Source organism: Argiope bruennichi, chromosome 2, assembly GCF_947563725.1.
Source record: "Argiope bruennichi chromosome 2, qqArgBrue1.1, whole genome shotgun sequence".
Classification (NCBI taxonomy): domain Eukaryota; kingdom Metazoa; phylum Arthropoda; class Arachnida; order Araneae; family Araneidae; genus Argiope; species Argiope bruennichi.
This window is the reverse complement of record NC_079152.1, coordinates 129,434,674-129,454,580: the sequence shown is the minus strand read 5'-3', so window position 1 is coordinate 129,454,580 and position 19,907 is coordinate 129,434,674. Positions and strand designations below refer to the sequence as shown.

At 28.8% G+C, this 19,907-nt stretch overlaps 1 protein-coding gene across 2 annotated transcripts in view; it reads left to right on the top strand.

Moving 5' to 3' along the window:
• Positions 1–19,907, top strand: part of LOC129961866 (probable serine/threonine-protein kinase kinX) — a 196,887-nt gene that overhangs the window by 105,194 nt on the left and 71,786 nt on the right. Inside the window, exons 4-5 of one of the 2 annotated variants that reach the window (XM_056075464.1) lie at positions 14,525–14,647; positions 17,813–17,994. In XM_056075464.1, the coding sequence (XP_055931439.1) occupies positions 14,525–14,647; positions 17,813–17,994 (305 nt within the window). The remainder of the gene's footprint in view (positions 1–14,524; positions 14,648–17,812; positions 17,995–19,907) is intronic. The other variant, XM_056075465.1, reaches the window with a different exon arrangement.

Genomic DNA, 19,907 nt, shown 5'->3' with positions numbered 1-19,907 from the left:
AGATATAGATTATGGAGTGGCAGAAATGAAATGCAAACCTATCCACTTACGAAAGTTTCCGCAGACTGTTTTATTCAGCATTTTTACAGATGCATTTAATACAATACTTTGCTAATTAAACAAAATTATTATATAGTACATGCTGCTCGCTTTGTTAAATACTTCATTCAGTCAGAAGTTGTAAATGAAATTAAGAGCTAAACTTTAAATGGAAAGTTTAATAATCCAAAGTGAAAATAGGCCTAACTATCATTGTAGATATTCGCTGTGACTTACCTACTGGAAATAGATGACTTCCAAATCTATTTATTTCCCCAAAAAATCTTAGCATTACCTTAAAACTCAAAAAATTATTCCTTTAATGATATCGATTTCATTTCAGTACAGTTTTTTTCTTTACTTTTAATAAATTCTTCAAGTTTAATTTACAGTGTCACAATGCTTCTAATATTTTGCTTGGCTTGGTTTAGTGTAGTTTGAAAAAAGCGTTTTAAAACTAATGCTCACTTTAGTTTTTCTTTCAATGTTATGAAATTCAAACTCAACCATCAAAATATTCAATCGTGTACTTTTGCTAATGTTAAAATTAAGATGAAAAATTACTTTTTTTACCATTAATTCTGAAATATGATTTTCACTTCCCTCTTACATTTCATAATAGATACACTTTTAATTTGTACCCAAAAATATCTGTTGCAGTTCAAGTCCTATTTTTATGTCGTATCAAATAAACTGAAATCTTAAAAAAATGCATTCTATATTAATCGTTTGATAACCTAAAATTTCAACAATCTTGGCGAGTAAGCTGATCGCACAAGGTGGCTAGTTATATAATAATTCAAATATTGCTGGATATCACTTAATATCGTGCACTATATACCAGTTACTGAGTTACTTATTATTTAAGCGGAAGCTTTAGAGAAGTAATTTTATTTCAGGGGAAAGGAAATCAATCTTATTTAAGGCAATTTGTGCGCTTTCGAAGACATTGTCAGATTTATGATTTGATCAAATCCGTTGCTGAAATGAATTAAGCAAATTAATATAAATATTAAAAAAATGATGTTTTCAATATGAAAAACAGAAATAGAAATTTGTAAGTGAATAGAGAGAAATGTGTCTTGATTATATTCTTTAACACTTTAAAGAGAGCTTTAGATAGGATATATATTATCTAAAATTTAATATGAAGCTTTATTATTTAAAAGTTAAAGAATTAAATAAAGATACAAGATAAAGATACAAGTTAAAGAATTAAATAAAAGTGATTGTAACATTACATTAAGATAATGATTTCGTATTTGATTTTCTTAATGTTTTGAGCGAAGGAGTTTATTCATGAAATAGCATGCAATTTACTTTCGTCATTTATTGAGAATTTGTCTTGAGCATCATTCATTAAAGCAATTTGTTAGACAAAACTCATATTTGTTGTGCACCTAAAATGTCATGAAACCATTTAAAAAAGGACTCTAATTTAGCTTATGCTTATTTATTACTTTCTTATGAGGGTTATTTAATATACGAAATTGCTTGGTTAAACTTACCTTGCAAGATCGGCGGGAATTTCAAAAGACTTGAAATTGATTGTGGAGTTTTCAGTCTGACCCTATTGGAAATTTAGGAATTATTTATCATATCACAAAACAAAAAAGAATTCTGACAGCCTCCGCATTTTATTAAAATTAAAAGTTAAAAAAATACTTAAAAAACATTTTCTGAAGCTATGCTGCCAATATTTATCGTAAGGTCTGCCTATTCTTTTTCAATAAAATCGCAAAAATATTCATTTCGCTTCTCTTAGTAGAAATGACATTCAATTTTTGATCTTTTTCCACCACCTGAGTCCAAGACTAGGATCAGCATGTCGGGGAGGGCAAAAGTGGAAGAAATTCCAATCGAAGTTTATATTTTTATATTTAATGTCTGCAAAATAAAATCTTTTCTTTTCCGCCGATCCCCATTATTTTACTTGGTTCTGTCTAGTCTCCTCTACAAGGCTAGCGCTTCTAAGCTTCCTTAAAGCTTTGTAGGAAAATAAATCTAGTTAAACAGATTACTACTATTCGAAACAGTAAGCTCTCTGGAAGTTCTGACTCCATAACCGACCGAGTGTCAGAACTCATCGGCAGTTATTCTCCCAGGATCATTCGCAATGATTTCGACAACTGAAAGGAAAACTTTTCTGCTGTCACAGAAATAGATCCTTGGACATTTAATAACGGCGAAAGCGATAGAACATTATTATTTGTTGTGAATTGTGAATTTTTTTTTTGAGGTTGTTTTTACAAATTTTGGGAAAATTGCCAAAAGTTTTCGAAATTTTGCATTAGCATTAAATTGGCATCTTTGGAAAGGCAATTTTAAAATGCAAAATGCAAAAGATGCAAAATTTCTTTTTATGCAATAATATGTTGTAGAAAACCCGAAATTGAACGTAATATTTAATTAATTGAAATCCGAATAAAAATTCCAACAATTTTGTACTCAGTTCACTTTTTCATGCTCGAAGATATATGTGAGCCAAATATTGTATCTCTAGATCAAATAATTTTGCTTGTAGACAGCCAACACACAAAAACCCTTAGTCATTTATTACTTACTATTAATTTCTACAATACTAAGTATATGAAAAGTCCTGATCCCGAAAAGCGCATTTTTGGAATTATGTCTTACTGTGAACATAATAATTCAAATATGCCTTAAGCTAGACGTATGAAATTTGGTATATGGACTCAGCACCAAATTTAGATTTCAATCATATTTTGATCAAAATTTATTCATCAGAAGTCTATGTGTCTTTTGTTTGAATAAAAGTTAATACGATAGTTATCAAACGAAAACATCTAGAGGGATAACATTTAGAACTCTTATTTAACATTTAAAATGTTGATTCTTATGGAATTTGGAACCAAATCCAACAAAGGATTGACTTTCTGTTGGTCTCTACTTTTGCATGCATGTAAATGCGATAATTCAAAAAAGCAAAGACTAAATTGATGGAACTTGGTATATGATCTTGCGATTATTATGTCAAATTTTGTTTTCAATCGATCTGAAGAAAGGCATTCAAATTTGACATCAGGTCCATAGCGATTAATCACTATAGATCGCAAGTTAGATTCCGTAAAAATTATATATTATGACAACAATTAATATTTCTAATTATTGTTTGCAAATATCGATATCATGATTAATACATGGCGTATATTAGGGTTTTCGTTATTATATTATGAAGCCCACAACTTTCTTGAGTGGGAATATGAAAAAAAAAAAGAAAGAAAAAAAGGAGCAATTTTTTTTATTCACAGTCTTGACCAAGATCCGCAGTTTTATGCGTAGAAATAATTCTTTTTCTTAAACTTTCAACAATGAAAGAAAATGCCACTACTGCATGTTTGAATGAACAATAAAAAAGATTAAATTTTACTTTAAAAATGAAATTTATTGATAAAAATTATGCAAAAAGTATTTTTTAAATGCCGTGAATGAGGAAAACAATTGTAGGATTATGAAATTGGTATCATTCAAAAAATATTTTTTGAATTTTATAAAGATACAATACCAACTTTTGTGCTATAATACTTTCGGATAAAACATGACAAATTTCTTCTAATTTCGTATTAATTGAATTTTTATTGAAAACTTCAAGAAAATCGCCCCAAGAATTCTTAAGTATAGTATTGCGAATTTGTTACTCTTGTTCTAGGTCACACACATTCATTCTAATTGTCAATTGTCAGTTGAATTTTTTTTAAACCTACTTTTTCAGTTTCAAGTACGCAAATGATATATTATTGATTTAAAACATTGAAATATCGATTACCGTTTATACGATTTCTGTATAATCCCTTCTATTTTTCTCAGAGCTGATGGATATTATTATGCACTTCTTAAATAATATGGAGTTATTTCCATAGGCTCGAAACCCTATTTCAACAGTATAGGGTATAGTTTACTTTAAGAACGTCGAGAATTAAACTTCCATCGATTGGCATCATGCAAACAATTGCAGAGGTTATGATATCATTCTTGTAATCTTCCTAAAAGTTAAAAAATGTGGTTGAATTGTTAAAAAAAAACCCCTGTAGATTAGGAATGGGGCATTATTGTAATTAAAATAAACTTAATAGTAAGAATTTTATTGTTATTAGACTTAGTTATTTTTTTTAATATGGTATACAAATAACATAGAAGCGTTTCTCTTCTCTTAATGCTGCAAAGTCTTCACTGCATTAAAATTTACTTTGCAGATAGCATTTCTCTTACTTCTTATCTATTCATTTTTCTTATATCTCTTATATCTTCAATGGCTGTTTTCCTATTAGGTAGACTAAGCAGCTGCCAGGATCGCTAGACTGACAAGGGGCTACAGCAGTCGGATAAATTTAGAAGCATAGATGCCAAATACATTTATAAATTCCAGGAATTTAAAAAAAAAAATAATGATGTTATTAAGACCTTTCAAATGCAATTGGATTAGTTCCTATATATATATATATATATATATATATATATATATATATATATATATATATATATATATATATATATATATATATATATATATATCTTTACTTTACAATAATTAATTGTAAAGTAATTACATTGTAGATTTTATATACATTGCTGCTATTTAATAAAAGTCTGCTTAAATCACATTGCTTAAAACCACAAATGTCTCCCAGATATAAATCATAATAAATAAACAAATGAAAAAAAAACATTTTTATCGATCTTCTAAAGCAAGAAATTCAACCTAAAATAAATCATTAACATATTCTTATATTAAAAGTACGTTGAAGTGTAAAATTGTTAAATGAAAGGGTCTCGTAATACGTATTGCCCTGAGCAACAAAATCCCTACACACGCTATTGTTAATCTTACTGTATCAAGTCTGATGGGATATTTATTATTACCCAGAAGGTTTTGGCTTGCTAATATTTGCTTGGTTTGGTTTCGAAGGCATTTTCTATGCATATTTTGATATCCCCTGTTCCTTCAAGAAATTATTTTAATTGCTAGCTCAACTAAAAAAAAATTGAAAATAGCAAGCATGAATACCAAATATCAAAAGCATATATTTTAGAGGACTTTACTTATTGATATTGCAAACAATTTGATAAAAATATTAAAATCTTAATTTATTACAGCGTAATATTAAAAGAGAAATATATTCCTTATTTTTTAGTTTTCAACAATGAAAATGATCATGCAATTAAATACTTATAGGAAAAATGAACATTATGTGAATTTCATAGTAAAATACAAAAGCTATTTTTATTCAAATTATACACACATATGCTATGAAATAATAATAAAGTTTAACAAAAAATTGTTTGATAAGTAAATAAGTAATATTGAAAAAATACATTTAAGGTTCAAGATGACGCAAGAGTTTGTTTTGTATGATAGTATTTCCTGAAGTTAACGTCAAAAATCGTGAAAATTGCATTTAATATTTAGTTTTAAAATTTTTAAACAATGTTGCTCTGAAATGCATATATCCGCCCTCTAAATTATATATATATATACACACACACACACACACACACACACACACACACACACACACACACACACACACACACACACACACACACACACACACACACACACACACACACACACACACACACACACACACACACACACACACACACACACACACACACACACACACACACACACACACACACACACACTGAGCTTTATTATAAGTATAGATATAGATTATGGAGTGGCAGAAATGAAATGCAAACCTATCCACTTACGAAAGTTTCCGCAGACTGTTTTATTCAGCCTTTTTACAGATGCATTTAATACAATACTTTGCTAATTAAATAAAATTATTATATAGTACATGCTGCTCGCTTTGTTAAATACTTCATTCAGTCAGAAGTTGTAAATGAAATTAAGAGCTAAACTTTAATCGGAAAGTTTAATAATCCAAAGTGAAAATAGGCCTAACTATCATTGTAAATATTCGCTGTGACTTACCTACTGGAAATAGATGACTTCCAAATCTATTTATTTCCCCAAAAAATCTTAGCATTACCTTAAAACTCAAAAAATTATTCCTTTAATGATATCGATTTCATTTCAGTACAGTTTTTTTCTTTACTTTTAATAAATTCTTCAAGTTTAATTTACAGTGTCACAATGCTTCTAATATTTTGCTTGGCTTGGTTTAGTGTAGTTTGAAAAAAGCGTCTTAAAACTAATGCTCACTTTAGTTTTTCTTTCAATGTTATGAAATTCAAACTCAACCATCAAAATATTCAATCTCGTACTTTTGCTAATGTTAAAATTAAGATAAAAAATTACTTTTTTTACCATTAATTCTGAAATATGATTTTCACTTCCCTCTTACATTTCATAATAGATACACTTTTAATTTGTACCCAAAAATATCTGTTGCAGTTAAAGCCCTATTTTTATGTCGTATCAAATAAACTGAAATCTTAAAAAATGCATTTTATATTAATCGTTTGATAACCTAAAATTTCAACAATCTTGGCGAGTAAGCTGATCGCACAAGGTGGCTAGTTATATAATAATTCAAATATTGCTGGATATCACTTAATATCGTGCACTATATATCAGTTACTTATTATTTAAACGGAAGCTTTAGAGAAGTAATTTTATTTCAGGGGAAAGGAAATCAATCTTATTTAGGGTAATTTGTGCGCTTTCGAAGACATTGTCAGATTTATGATTTGATCAAATCCGTTGCTGAAATGAATTAAGCAAATTAATATAAATATTAAAAAATGATGTTTTCAATATGAAAAACAGAAATAGAAATTTGTAAGTGAATAGAGAGAAATGTGTCTTGATTATATTCTTTAACACTATAAAGAGAGCTTTAGATAGGATATATATTATCTAAAATTTAATATGAAGCTTTATTATTTAAAAGTTAAAGAATTAAATAAAGATACAAGATAAAGATACAAGTTAAAGAATTAAATAAAAGTGATTGTAACATTACATTAAGATAATGATTTCGTATTTGATTTTCTTAATGTTTCGAGCGAAGGAGTTTATTCATGAAATAGCATGCAATTTACTTTCGTCATTTATTGAGAATTTGTCTTGAGCATCATTCATTAAAGCAATTTGTTAGACAAAACTCCTATTTGTTGTGAACCTAAAATGTCATGAAACCATTTAAAAAAGGACCCTAATTTAGCTTATGCTTATTTATTACTTTCTTATGAGGGTTATTTAATATACGAAATTGCTTGGTTAAACTTACCTTGCAAGATCGGCGGGAATTTCAAAAGACTTGAAATTGATTGTGGAGTTTTCAGTCTGACCCTATTGGAAATTTAGGAATTATTTATCATATCACAAAACAAAAAAGAATTCTGACAGCCTCCGCATTTTATTAAAATTAAAAGTTAAAAAAATACTTAAAAAACATTTTCTGAAGCTATGCTGCCAATATTTATCGTAAGGTCTGCCTATTCTTTTTCAATAAAATCGCAAAAATATTCATTTTGCTTCTCTTAGTAGAAATGACATTCAATTTTTGATCTTTTTCCGCCACCTGAGTCCAAGACTAGGATCAGCATGCCGGGGAGGACAAAAGTGAAAGAAATTCCAATCGAACTTTATATTTTTATATTTAATGCCTGCAAAATAAAATCTTTTCTTTTCCGCTGATCCCCATTATTTTACTTGGTTCTGTCTAGTCTCCTCTACAAGGCGAGCGCTTCTAAGCTTCCTTAAAGCTTTGTAGGAAAATAAATCTAGTTAAACAGATTACTACTATTCGAAACAGTAAGCTCTCTGGAAGTTCTGACTCCATAACCGACCGAGTGTCAGAACTCATCGGCAGTTATTCTCCCAGGATCATTCGCAATGATTTCGACAACTGAAAGGAAAACTTTTCTGCTGTCACAGAAATAGATCCTTGGACATTTAATAACGGTGAAAGCGATAGAACATTATTATTTGTTGTGAATTGTGAATTTTTTTTTGAGGTTGTTTTTACAAATTTTAGGAAAATTGCCAAAAGTTTTCGAAATTTTACTTTAGTATTAAATTGGCATCTTTGGAAAGGCAATTTTAAAATGCAAAATGCAAAAGATGCAAAATTTCTTTTTATGCAATAATATGTTGTAGAAAACCCGAAATTGAACGTAATATTTAATTAATTGAAATCCGAATAAAAATTCCAACAATTTTGTACTCAGTTCACTTTTTCATGCTCGAAGATATATGTGAGCCAAATATTGTATCTCTAGATCAAATAATTTTGCTTGTAGACAGCCAACACACAAAAACCCTTAGTCATTTATTACTTACTATTAATTTCTACAATACTAAGTATATGAAAAGTCCTGATCCCGAAAAGCGCATTTTTGGAATTATGTCTTACTGTGAACATAATAATTCAAATATGCCTTAAGCTAGACGTATGAAATTTGGTATATGGACTCAGCACCAAATTTAGATTTCAATCATATTTTGATCAAAATTTATTCATCAGAAGTCTATGTGTCTTTTGTTTGAATAAAAGTTAATACGATAGTTATCAAACGAAAACATCTAGAGGGATAACATTTAGAACTCTTATTTAACATTTAAAATGTTGATTCTTATGGAATTTGGAACCAAATCCAACAAAGGATTGACTTTCTGTTGGTCTCTACTTTTGCATGCATGTAAATGCGATAATTCAAAAAAGCAAAGACTAAATTGATGGAACTTGGTATATGATCTTGCGATTATTATGTCAAATTTTGTTTTCAATCGATCTGAAGAAAGGCATTCAAATTTGACATCAGGTCCATAGCGATTAATCACTATAGATCGCAAGTTAGATTCCGTAAAAATTATATATTATGACAACAATTAATATTTCTAATTATTGTTTGCAAATATCGATATCATGATTAATACATGGCGTATATTAGGGTTTTCGTTATTATATTATGAAGCCCACAACTTTCTTGAGTGGGAATATGAAAAAAAAAAGAAAGAAAAAAAGGAGCAATTTTTTTTATTCACAGTCTTGACCAAGATCCGCAGTTTTATGCGTAGAAATAATTCTTTTTCTTAAACTTTCAACAATGAAAGAAAATGCCACTACTGCATGTTTGAATGAACAATAAAAAAGATTAAATTTTACTTTAAAAATGAAATTTATTGATAAAAATTATGCAAAAAGTATTTTTTAAATGCCGTGAATGAGGAAAACAATTGTAGGATTATGAAATTGGTATCATTCAAAAAATATTTTTTGAATTTTATAAAGATACAATACCAACTTTTGTGCTATAATACTTTCGGATAAAACATGACAAATTTCTTCTAATTTCGTATTAATTGAATTTTTATTGAAAACTTCAAGAAAATCGCCCCAAGAATTCTTAAGTATAGTATTGCGAATTTGTTACTCTTGTTCTAGGTCACACACATTCATTCTAATTGTCAATTGTCAGTTGAATTTTTTTTAAACCTACTTTTTCAGTTTCAAGTACGCAAATGATATATTATTGATTTAAAACATTGAAATATCGATTACCGTTTATACGATTTCTGTATAATCCCTTCTATTTTTCTCAGAGCTGATGGATATTATTATGCACTTCTTAAATAATATGGAGTTATTTCCATAGGCTCGAAACCCTATTTCAACAGTATAGGGTATAGTTTACTTTAAGAACGTCGAGAATTAAACTTCCATCGATTGGCATCATGCAAACAATTGCAGAGGTTATGATATCATTCTTGTAATCTTCCTAAAAGTTAAAAAATGTGGTTGAATTGTTAAAAAAAAACCCTGTAGATTAGGAATGGGGCATTATTGTAATTAAAATAAACTTAATAGTAAGAATTTTATTGTTATTAGACTTAGTTATTTTTTTTAATATGGTATACAAATAACATAGAAGCGTTTCTCTTCTCTTAATGCTGCAAAGTCTTCACTGCATTAAAATTTACTTTGCAGATAGCATTTCTCTTACTTCTTATCTATTCATTTTTCTTATATCTCTTATATCTTCAATGGCTGTTTTCCTATTAGGTAGACTAAGCAGCTGCCAGGATCGCTAGACTGACAAGGGGCTACAGCAGTCGGATAAATTTAGAAGCATAAATGCCAAATACATTTATAAATTCCAGGAATTTAAAAAAAAAAATAATGATGTTATTAAGACCTTTCAAATGCAATTGGATTAGTTCCTATATATATATATATATATATATATATATATATATATATATATATATATATATATATATATATATATATATATATATATATATATATATATATAATATATATCTTTACTTTACAATAATTAATTGTAAAGTAATTACATTGTAGATTTTATATACATTGTTGCTGCTATTTAATAAAAGTCTGCTTAAATCACATTGCTTAAAACCACAAATGTCTCCCAGATATAAATCATAATAAATAATCAAATGAAAAAAAAAACATTTTTATCGATCTTCTAAAGCAAGAAATTCAACCTAAAATAAATCATTAACATATTCTTATATTAAAAGTACGTTGAAGTGTAAAATTGTTAAATGAAAGGGTCTCGTAATACGTATTGCCCTGAGCAACAAAATCCCTACACACGCTATTGTTAATCTTACTGTATCAAGTCTGATGGGATATTTATTATTACCCAGAAGGTTTTGGCTTGCTAATATTTGCTTGGTTTGGTTTCGAAGACATTTTCTATGCATATTTTGATATCCCCTGTTCCTTCAAGAAATTATTTTAATTGCTAGCTCAACTAAAAAAAAAATTGAAAATAGCAAGCATGAATACCAAATATCAAAAGCATATATTTTAGAGGACTTTACTTATTGATATTGCAAACAATTTGATAAAAATATTAAAATCTTAATTTATTACAGCGTAATATTAAAAGAGAAATATATTCCTTATTTTTTAGTTTTCAACAATGAAAATGATCATGCAATTAAATACTTGTAGGAAAAATTAACATTTTGTGAATTTCATAGTAAAATACAAAAGCTATTTTTATTCAAATTATACACACATATGCTATGAAATATTTATAAAGTTTAACAAAAAATTGTTTGATAAGTAAATAAGTAATATTGAAAAGATACATTTAAGGTTCAAGATGACGCAAGAGTTTGTTTTGTATGATAGTATTTCCTGAAGATAACGTCAAAAATCGTGAAAATTGCATTTAATATTTAGTTTTAAAATTTTTAAACAATGTTGCTCTGAAATGCATATATCAGCCCTCTAAATTATATATATATATATATATATATATATATATATATATATATTCAAAATTTAATAAATCAAAGCTGAAAAGTCTGTTTTCTAGAAGATAATAGATAGACAATCACAGACACTTAATATAATCTAATAATCATTTTTAGTTTGAAATATTGATAAATGAAGAAAGTAAGCAGGATAATACAGGAAAAGGTCTAATGACAGAAATTTTCTTATACCCTAATTATTGAAAAGAGGAAGTGCAGAATAAATACGAAACTGAAATATAGAAAATTCTTCCAATTTAAACTTTTGAAACATCAGTATTTGAAAGGGATTTTGAATTCAGATAAGATTTTTTAAACACTTGAGATGTTCGATTAATTTAATTTAGTTATTTCTCTAATGATTTAATTAATTTATTTTTCTTAACTTAATTTAATTATTTTTCTTATTTTTGATGCTTAAAAAGGTCAATTTTAAAAGAATCATTTACTTTTATGCTACTCTGAGACGACGAGGAGTGTATGAAGAAAGCCAGTACAAACCAATGAGCATTAAATTTCTTGCATACAAATTTTAGGAAAAGGCACATACTTCATCGAATATAATTTCAAAAGTGTTTGCTTTTATGATTTTCTAGACTAGAACGGAGTCCCTACTACCAAATAGTCAAAGCTATCTTTCGTACTCTCCAATCCAATAGTGGAGCTTAGAATAAAATATAAGTATTTTAATTTAAATATGCAAAATTTTCTTTATGCTTTTTTTCCTATTATAGTTACAAGCACGAATTACAGGCAATTACTTTAAAGAAATATATAAGAGTATCTTCATGATGTTAAATATTTCAGTCATTTGTCAATTAGTTTATGTGAACCACATTTTTTTTAAATATTCCTGTGCATTTTAAATTAAAAATTAGGAATATTTTTACAGATGTTCATGTTTAATTTTTGACGCGCACATTAAATATCTCACAAAATCATATAACTTGATAGGTATTTAGATTTCATTAAATTAAAAGTTCTGCAATTTTAAAAGATATCTATAAAACGGCATATGGTTACTGACCACATAAGTTTTCTTGTATAACATTTCTACCTTTCTAATTTTGTTAGATAAGGGTTAAAGTATGTAAATATATTGATCCATATACTGATTTTCAAAAATTAGTTTCTTTTCTGCACACAATTGAATTATAAATACTTCTCCATATAATCGCGAATAATACACTAAGTAAAACCTACGCAATATTTATCTGCTCGAAGTAGATTTTTCATGTAGGAAATAAAATCTTTTTCTTGAAGAAAGCTTATCGAGAAGGAGATAAGTTCGGCAACTTTTTTTCTTTTTCTTTGGGAATTTAAGGAAGTATTTTATTTGAACACATAACTTTTACAAACAATTTAGGCTGGCATTTGTTAATTATTATCATTGGCGGCAAATTAGCAGTAAAATGGCTCTTATAATTAGATAACAGTAGTGAAGAAGCAAATTGATAAAGCTTATTTCTTCTGAACTAATTTGCGATAGTTATTTTCTGAAACGGTAAGGTCTCATGGAAAAAGTTTTCTCCCATTTGTAGAATTCTCATATTTTCCATACTCTGTTTATTGGATGCGAAACTGACTCATTACTTGAAAGAAAGTTCTGGTGTATAATAATTTAACTTCCTGTGAGTCATAAATATTTGCTTTCTGTGATGTTTAATTATCATAAATCAAGAATGGCGTTCTTGATTAATATTTCAGTCATCTAGGTAACCAGGAGCAAATCAAGTGAAATACGACAGAAATAATAATCATTCAGTGAGCACATAGAGAATTTTGAACTGGAAAAGAACTATATTAGGAGTGTAAAAAGTATCCAAAATTGAGCAAACCACATTTTATAAATCACACATTATAAGTATCAGAATATCATTGAAAATATTTTATTCTACATTAGATTGTTTATTGATATATTGATTGCGCTTAATAAATCAAAGATGTAATAATATAACTAAAAATTCTTACATTATATTAGCCATTTTGTTGTAATAAAATTTGTCTGTATAACTACGAATGCATACTCTAATATCAAAATGTATTCTTATGTTTGAATTTGTTATAATATACAAACAATTCCTTAAGTTGAAGTTTTAATACTTTAACTATTTTACTTGGAATAAATTTAACAACTGATATCTTCTTCATCATTCATAAAATAATTTGGTAATTTATTGATTTTGAAATTCCTTTATATTATTTTAAAACTTTTCTTGCATATAAAGGTTTAAGAGTTATTTCAATGATTTTTTTTTAAATTTACGTCGCAAACTTTTTTCACTCATGGTTGTTATCATGATATTATAATAAAGATATTGAGCTTATAAAATAAAATAATTAAACTATATTTAAAGTATTGTAGCATAAGAAAATTGATACATTTCTAATTTTAAATTTCATTGATTTCGAAGCTGAAGTATTTTTGACACTTAAGTTACGACTTTATGGTGTTTGAGTATAATATAATACTCAAACACCATATTTTATAATCAAATTAACGACTTCAAGATCTTAATTTTGAATATTTAATTTTCTATCCTGAACTGTTACTTTTTTCCGTTTTGTTTATTTATAACTGAATTTTCAAAGACATTTCATTCTCTTTACCAAAACAGCTGACTATTTCCTAAAATTTTCCTTTTTCACTTAAGCTATTAAACTCTCGTTATCACTGATACACCAGTAAAATTAATTTATTAAAACGTGCTTCTTGAAAAAGTGACCAATTAATAAACAAATTAGAAGATTGAACAAAATCATTAATTAATTCTTGTTATCGATAAACTCTTCACAAATGTATCAAAAAGTGTCCCTTAATCAATTCCCTGTATCTTTATAAAAGAAGTTGTCCTGATCTTTTGATGGATTACTTAAAAAGTTATTTATCACTAAATACCATCATTCCAGTCTTGATAAGCTTATTAGAAATATTTTTTAAGCTTTGAAATATCTAACTTACTGACAAGCTTCGCTAAGTAACCTTCAGAGATACATTTATCGGTCCGATCTTGTTAATTATAAAAACAAAAAATCAACAAAATTCTATTAAGTAACCTTTTTTTCTTTCACTTTGGTTTAAGAATTGATCGCTAATTTGAACATTCTTTAAAAAATTGCCTCCAAAATAATCTATTTTTAGGATTTTAGTGGATAATGTTATCATCTTGCTAGAAAAGTTTGAAGACTTGAGGTAAAAATTGTAACATGAATTTTGGAAAAATGTCATTCATTTTGTTTTATACATAGATAAAGAAATTAGTTGTGAAATTATGTGCCATGCGGAATGAATATGCGAAACGGAAAAGAGCTGTACCTCGAAAAGCTCCAGAATTTGTCCTTTTGGATAATATGAGTAACAAAATTAACCAGGTAAATAAATTTTAAGAAATATTTTTGCATCCATTTTTTGATTTTTGAGTGTAATGTAAATGAAAAATAATACAAATTTTTAATATTTTAATTATTACTTCTTAAATATATTTCTATATTTCACAAATAATTTTAAACTGTAACTGTATAAATTTCTGTATATATGGGTGTAAAAAAATGCAAAAAAAAAAAAAAAAAAAAAAAAATTATAGTTTCAAATGCCTTCTAAACGAACGTCAGAAGAAAATAATAAAGAATTTTCATTGCGTTTGAGCTGGTTTCCATTGACGCATCAACCCATATGCTCTTGAATACCATAGTTAAAAGTTTTAAGAATTCTTATATATCTATACAGTATAAGTAGTACAGTATTCTTATATACTCCTTAGTATCAGGCTCGTGAACAGCCGGCTTCAGTACTATCCGGTCTATTTTTCTTTTGTCGTAATTAAATGAGGAAGGCAAGGCGTTGCATTAGCAACATTGCCAAGGGATTGGGAGCGGGAGTCTGCTACGATCCTTCTAAGTATAGTGTGCAAAATACAAGTTGTGACAGGGAAAGAACAGCTCGTTGTTCAGTGCTTCGACAGTCTGTAACAGATCTCAATTGTTGCCGCTGTTCCTGATTATAACTACGCAGTACGCGCAGTATTCGTAAATCGTTCTTGGGGTATACTTAATGTTTTTTTTTAAGTATACCACAATGAAGATTTCAAAATAGGTGATAATCGAAAAAAAAGTCGTAGTGATTATACAGGAGAAATTAAGCGTTGTACAAAGACTAGGCTCTGGTATAACAGTAAAAACCAGCAACTTCTTCTGTGATTCACCAGCCCGCATTCATATTCTATGTGGCTTTAGATAAATGGAGGGCTTATTACTTAAAAAGAAGTGAGAAAATAACAGTGAGTTTTGGGATAAAAACTTTGCCTTCTGGTATTAGTGGGCAAAGAAATGAGTTTACAAAACTCCAGCCTATACGGCTTTTTTGTTATCCGACCTACCCTTCCACCACATTAGTCCGTATACTGGGGAGTGTACTGATATGTATATATATTCTTCTCTTTTAAGGCATTTATTTAAGCAAGTAAAAACATTTTCCATCGTTTCTTATCTATCTAGAACTGCAGAGTGATATAATGGTCTGTTTTAGACAGTCAATCCAATAATTCACAGCAATAAAATAGATCATTGTATATTTTCTTCTATATTTGATGACAATTTGATTAATTAACCATGACAGTTTGATTAATTAACCATAACAGTTTGATTAATTAACCATAATAGTTTGATTAATTTGATTAAATAACAATTCGATTAATTAACCATAACAGTTTGATTAATTAACCATAATAGTTTGATTAATTTGATTAAATAACAATTCGATTAATTAACCATGTTCATTATAACTTTTGGAAGGGAAATTAAAGTCATTAAATATGTTGCTGTTGCTTATAATGGCACTTGCCATGGACAAGCTCGCTAACGAAATCAGTGATTTAAAGCCAAGGGACCGTCTCTTGTTTTAGTAGCGCCAACTAGGACCAAGAGTACGTCTTAGCTACTCACGCATCACATTCGCTTGCGCAACCCTTTTTTACAGGGGGGAGGGGCACATTCACACATCTCACAGATAGAACAGATGAAGAACAATCATGCCCGAACCGGGACTCGAACCCAGGACACCCAGATCACGGGGAAGACGCGCTAGACCTAGTCAGGACGCCGGCAGTCATTAAATATAAACCTAATAAGCAGTATACATAGAAGACTCGAACAGATTCTCTTTCAACAAATTTAATAATCTCAGTAAATTTCTCATTTTTATATAATTTCTCTTCTTTAAAAAATATTTTTGTACATTCTATCTTTAGCCGTTCCTTATTATTATCATTCATTATTTTATAAGAGTTGGAAATTCAGTAGTGGCAACCATACAATTACAACATAAATGCTGAACTGAAAGTGTTTAGAGGACTGACGATTTTGATGTCTTAGGAAACCTAAAGCAGTTACAGTTTTGTCGATAAGTCGGATGGAGCTATCTATAGCTTGAAGAATCAGTAGCATTTTTGAATAGTGAATTCTCCGATTTCGTTCTTTCTTTTTTAAGACTAAATCATAAATACACGGGAAAAACTCCTATCATTATCTGCTACCCAATTTTCTCAAAACTTAAATCTATAGATCTCTTTATTTGAACATTATGGTTTTCTGCTGCTGGTCAAGTATTCAACGACATTCATATTGCTGGACACATTGGAAGTTAAAAATATTTCAATCTAATACTCATATTGTTTCAGATGCAACTAGTATGGCAGTATTACATTTCCAACCCTTATAAAAATACTTTTATAGTTTCGCATTAAAGTACTAATTAGATTTCTACAGTGTTTCTTTAAGAACTATCGTTGCTTTAAAAAACATAATTATAAAACAAATACCTTTTCTTTGATTTGATTACAGTTTCTGATGACGCTCGAGCAAAATGAAAACATTATTATTAAAAAAAACTGTAAATACAAATCTTCTAAATCTGTTCTCTTGTTAAAGATCTTGGAACTTTAAAACGCAAGTATAAAAAATAGCAGTGTAGAGGGGAAAATGTAAATTAACTTGTTTTAGGCATTTGAAAATTATGTTTGAGTCAAGAATAACATGTTTTCTATTATTATTATTGAAGTAAACAGTTAAAAATTTACTACGATTTTAATTAAAACTTTAACTTTGTCTGAAGAACAATGTTACGTGCATTGTGCTCAGAAGTTTTACAACAATTTTCATTCCGTTTCTTTAACACCTACTCATTTTCCCTTCTTCTTTCAAAAATATTCTTAGCGAAAGAACACTACTTCTCTTCGAATCATTTTTTTTCTCTCATCTGACAGTTTCACCGCCCTACTAAAACTAATAGTCGACCATAGTAACTCCTTTCTGCATTCAAAAGATAATTTAGTATACATATGGGCTTACTCTTTTAAATTTCAATGCAATCACGAACTTTATACTTTAAAATAATAAAATAATAACAATAACGACCGCATAGAACAGGGGACGGGCAAGAGAAACAAACGCATTTATTTTCTTTGTTGGTTCTAACGCGAGAGGCGCCTAGCTCACTCTCCGCCTGGTTTCTTTCGTAATTTAAATGCTAATACATTCCAGATAGAGAAGAGGATCTGTTCCCTACAGCACGAGAACAAAGAAATCCGGGAGAGCATTATGGACTTACGGATTTTTCTGAAGCAGTACAAGAAGTTTGAGAAAGAGTTTCGTGAAAAAATTGGGGAAATGACCGATGAAGCCCAAATGCACCTGGATCGTGCAGTTTCGACGTACGAAGAAAGGTAAGGGTGAATTTCCTTGATCGGAAAAGGGAAGGAAAAAGGATCTTTTTTTTCCTTCCAGAATTGGAATGCAAGAGAAGGCTTTTGGGGACGGGAAGAAATTTTAAATTAAACCATTGTCGTGCTTTCTTTCTTTTACTTTTTGATAGCTGATAGATCAAAAAGTTATACACGCTTTCGTGAGTTTGAAGTTTTTCTTTAAGATTGCTTCTTATCATATCTGTCTTTTGAAAAATGAAACGTTGTTTCAAAAAAGTTTCTGTAGAATATTTATATCATGTGATAGAAATTTTATATAATCCTTTTTCTCAGGATTATTTATATTCTCAGTTGCCACTGAAATTCTGAAATTTTCAGACGTTGAATTTTTTAACTTTCAAAGAAATGATCCTCAGTTAGTCTAAAAGTCTTTAATATTGATCCATTTCTTAAAACTCTTGTTATTAAAAACTAATTTTGAAAGCTATTGCAGATTATTACTGTAAAAAACAAAATATTAATCGTTTGATTCATGTGAATACGAATGAGAATGGTGTTCCACGAACTTTCACGCACAATCTATAATAAACTTGTTAATAGTCTAATAACGTCGTGCATTTCATTGGCGTAAAATAGTTACGACCTATTAACTTTTGGCGTGAATTATTACAGAATCCATCCTGTAATTCTTGGCGAATTATTCCTTGCATGCTGTTAATAATATTCGAAAATCGAATTGGCGCTTTAGACAATTGTTTTCTAAATTGATTGAAACAACGATTTGACTCAAAACTGCACTTGTATTCACAAAATCCCATAACAAATTTCATATATTTAAATCATTGCGTTTTTGAATTTGGACTTTTACATGTTTCCGAAAATACAGACCGACAGGCAGTCAACTCTTTGTTGGATTTGGTTGAAAATTTGATTGTTAACTAAGCTATAGGTGTTAAATTTATGTGCCAAATCTTGGCTATTTAACTCTCTTCGTTTTGTAATTATCGTATTAATTTATATTCGAAGAGCCAAGCAGACGGACTTGCTCTGAACGGATTTTGCTCACAATTTGAAAGAAATCTGAAAATTTGGTGCAAAGACCGTAAACTAAATTTCAACCATCTAACTCAAAGTGTTTTTGAGTTATCTTTATCACAGACAGACAGATGGACGGACATTTTCCAAAAATGTGGCTTTCGAACTCAGGGAGATCTAAAAGGAGAAGATTCGTCAAAATATCGGGCTCGAATTTTTTGACGATCGCTATACTTTCTCCACTCTACGAGAAAGTAATAAATTGATTCTGACATTTAAAAGATAAGATTCCTTCTTCAAGAAAGTCTTGCTTTCACAGTTGGTTGTTATAAATAAAATGAATAATAAATAATATTATAAATATAATTTTATTTTTGATGCTTCATAACCAAATATCTTTAAATGACGATAATCCACTGATTCAAGAGGGATGAAATAGTGTTTCGTTTTCGAGCAGTATGACAATGTTTGGAATAAAGCTTCACTGAAGATATGCAATTACATTGATTAGGATAGAAACACCTTTTTTCCTCCTTCTGAGTAATAGAAAATTCTGTTTGTAAGTTTAATAACAACAAGAAACTTCGGAGGAGGCACTAACAAAAGTTAAAGCGAGAAAACAGAGTCTAAATCGAACCCAACTGAGATTGATTCTAGTCAGAGAGTTTTTATACATACTGTTCAGCAACGGATTGTAAAACCTTCCGCACTTTTGCGCATGCGTTAGGATAGGTTTAATCCGTCAAAATAGAGGTGAAAGAAAAGATGAAAGGTGGAGATGTTTACATTTACTAGTATCTAATAGGGGAAATCCAAGGTCAAAGCGAATACCGGAAATGCACTGATCGTTTCATCGTTCCCCTTAATGAGATGGAGTTATAGAGCTGATATATAAATGG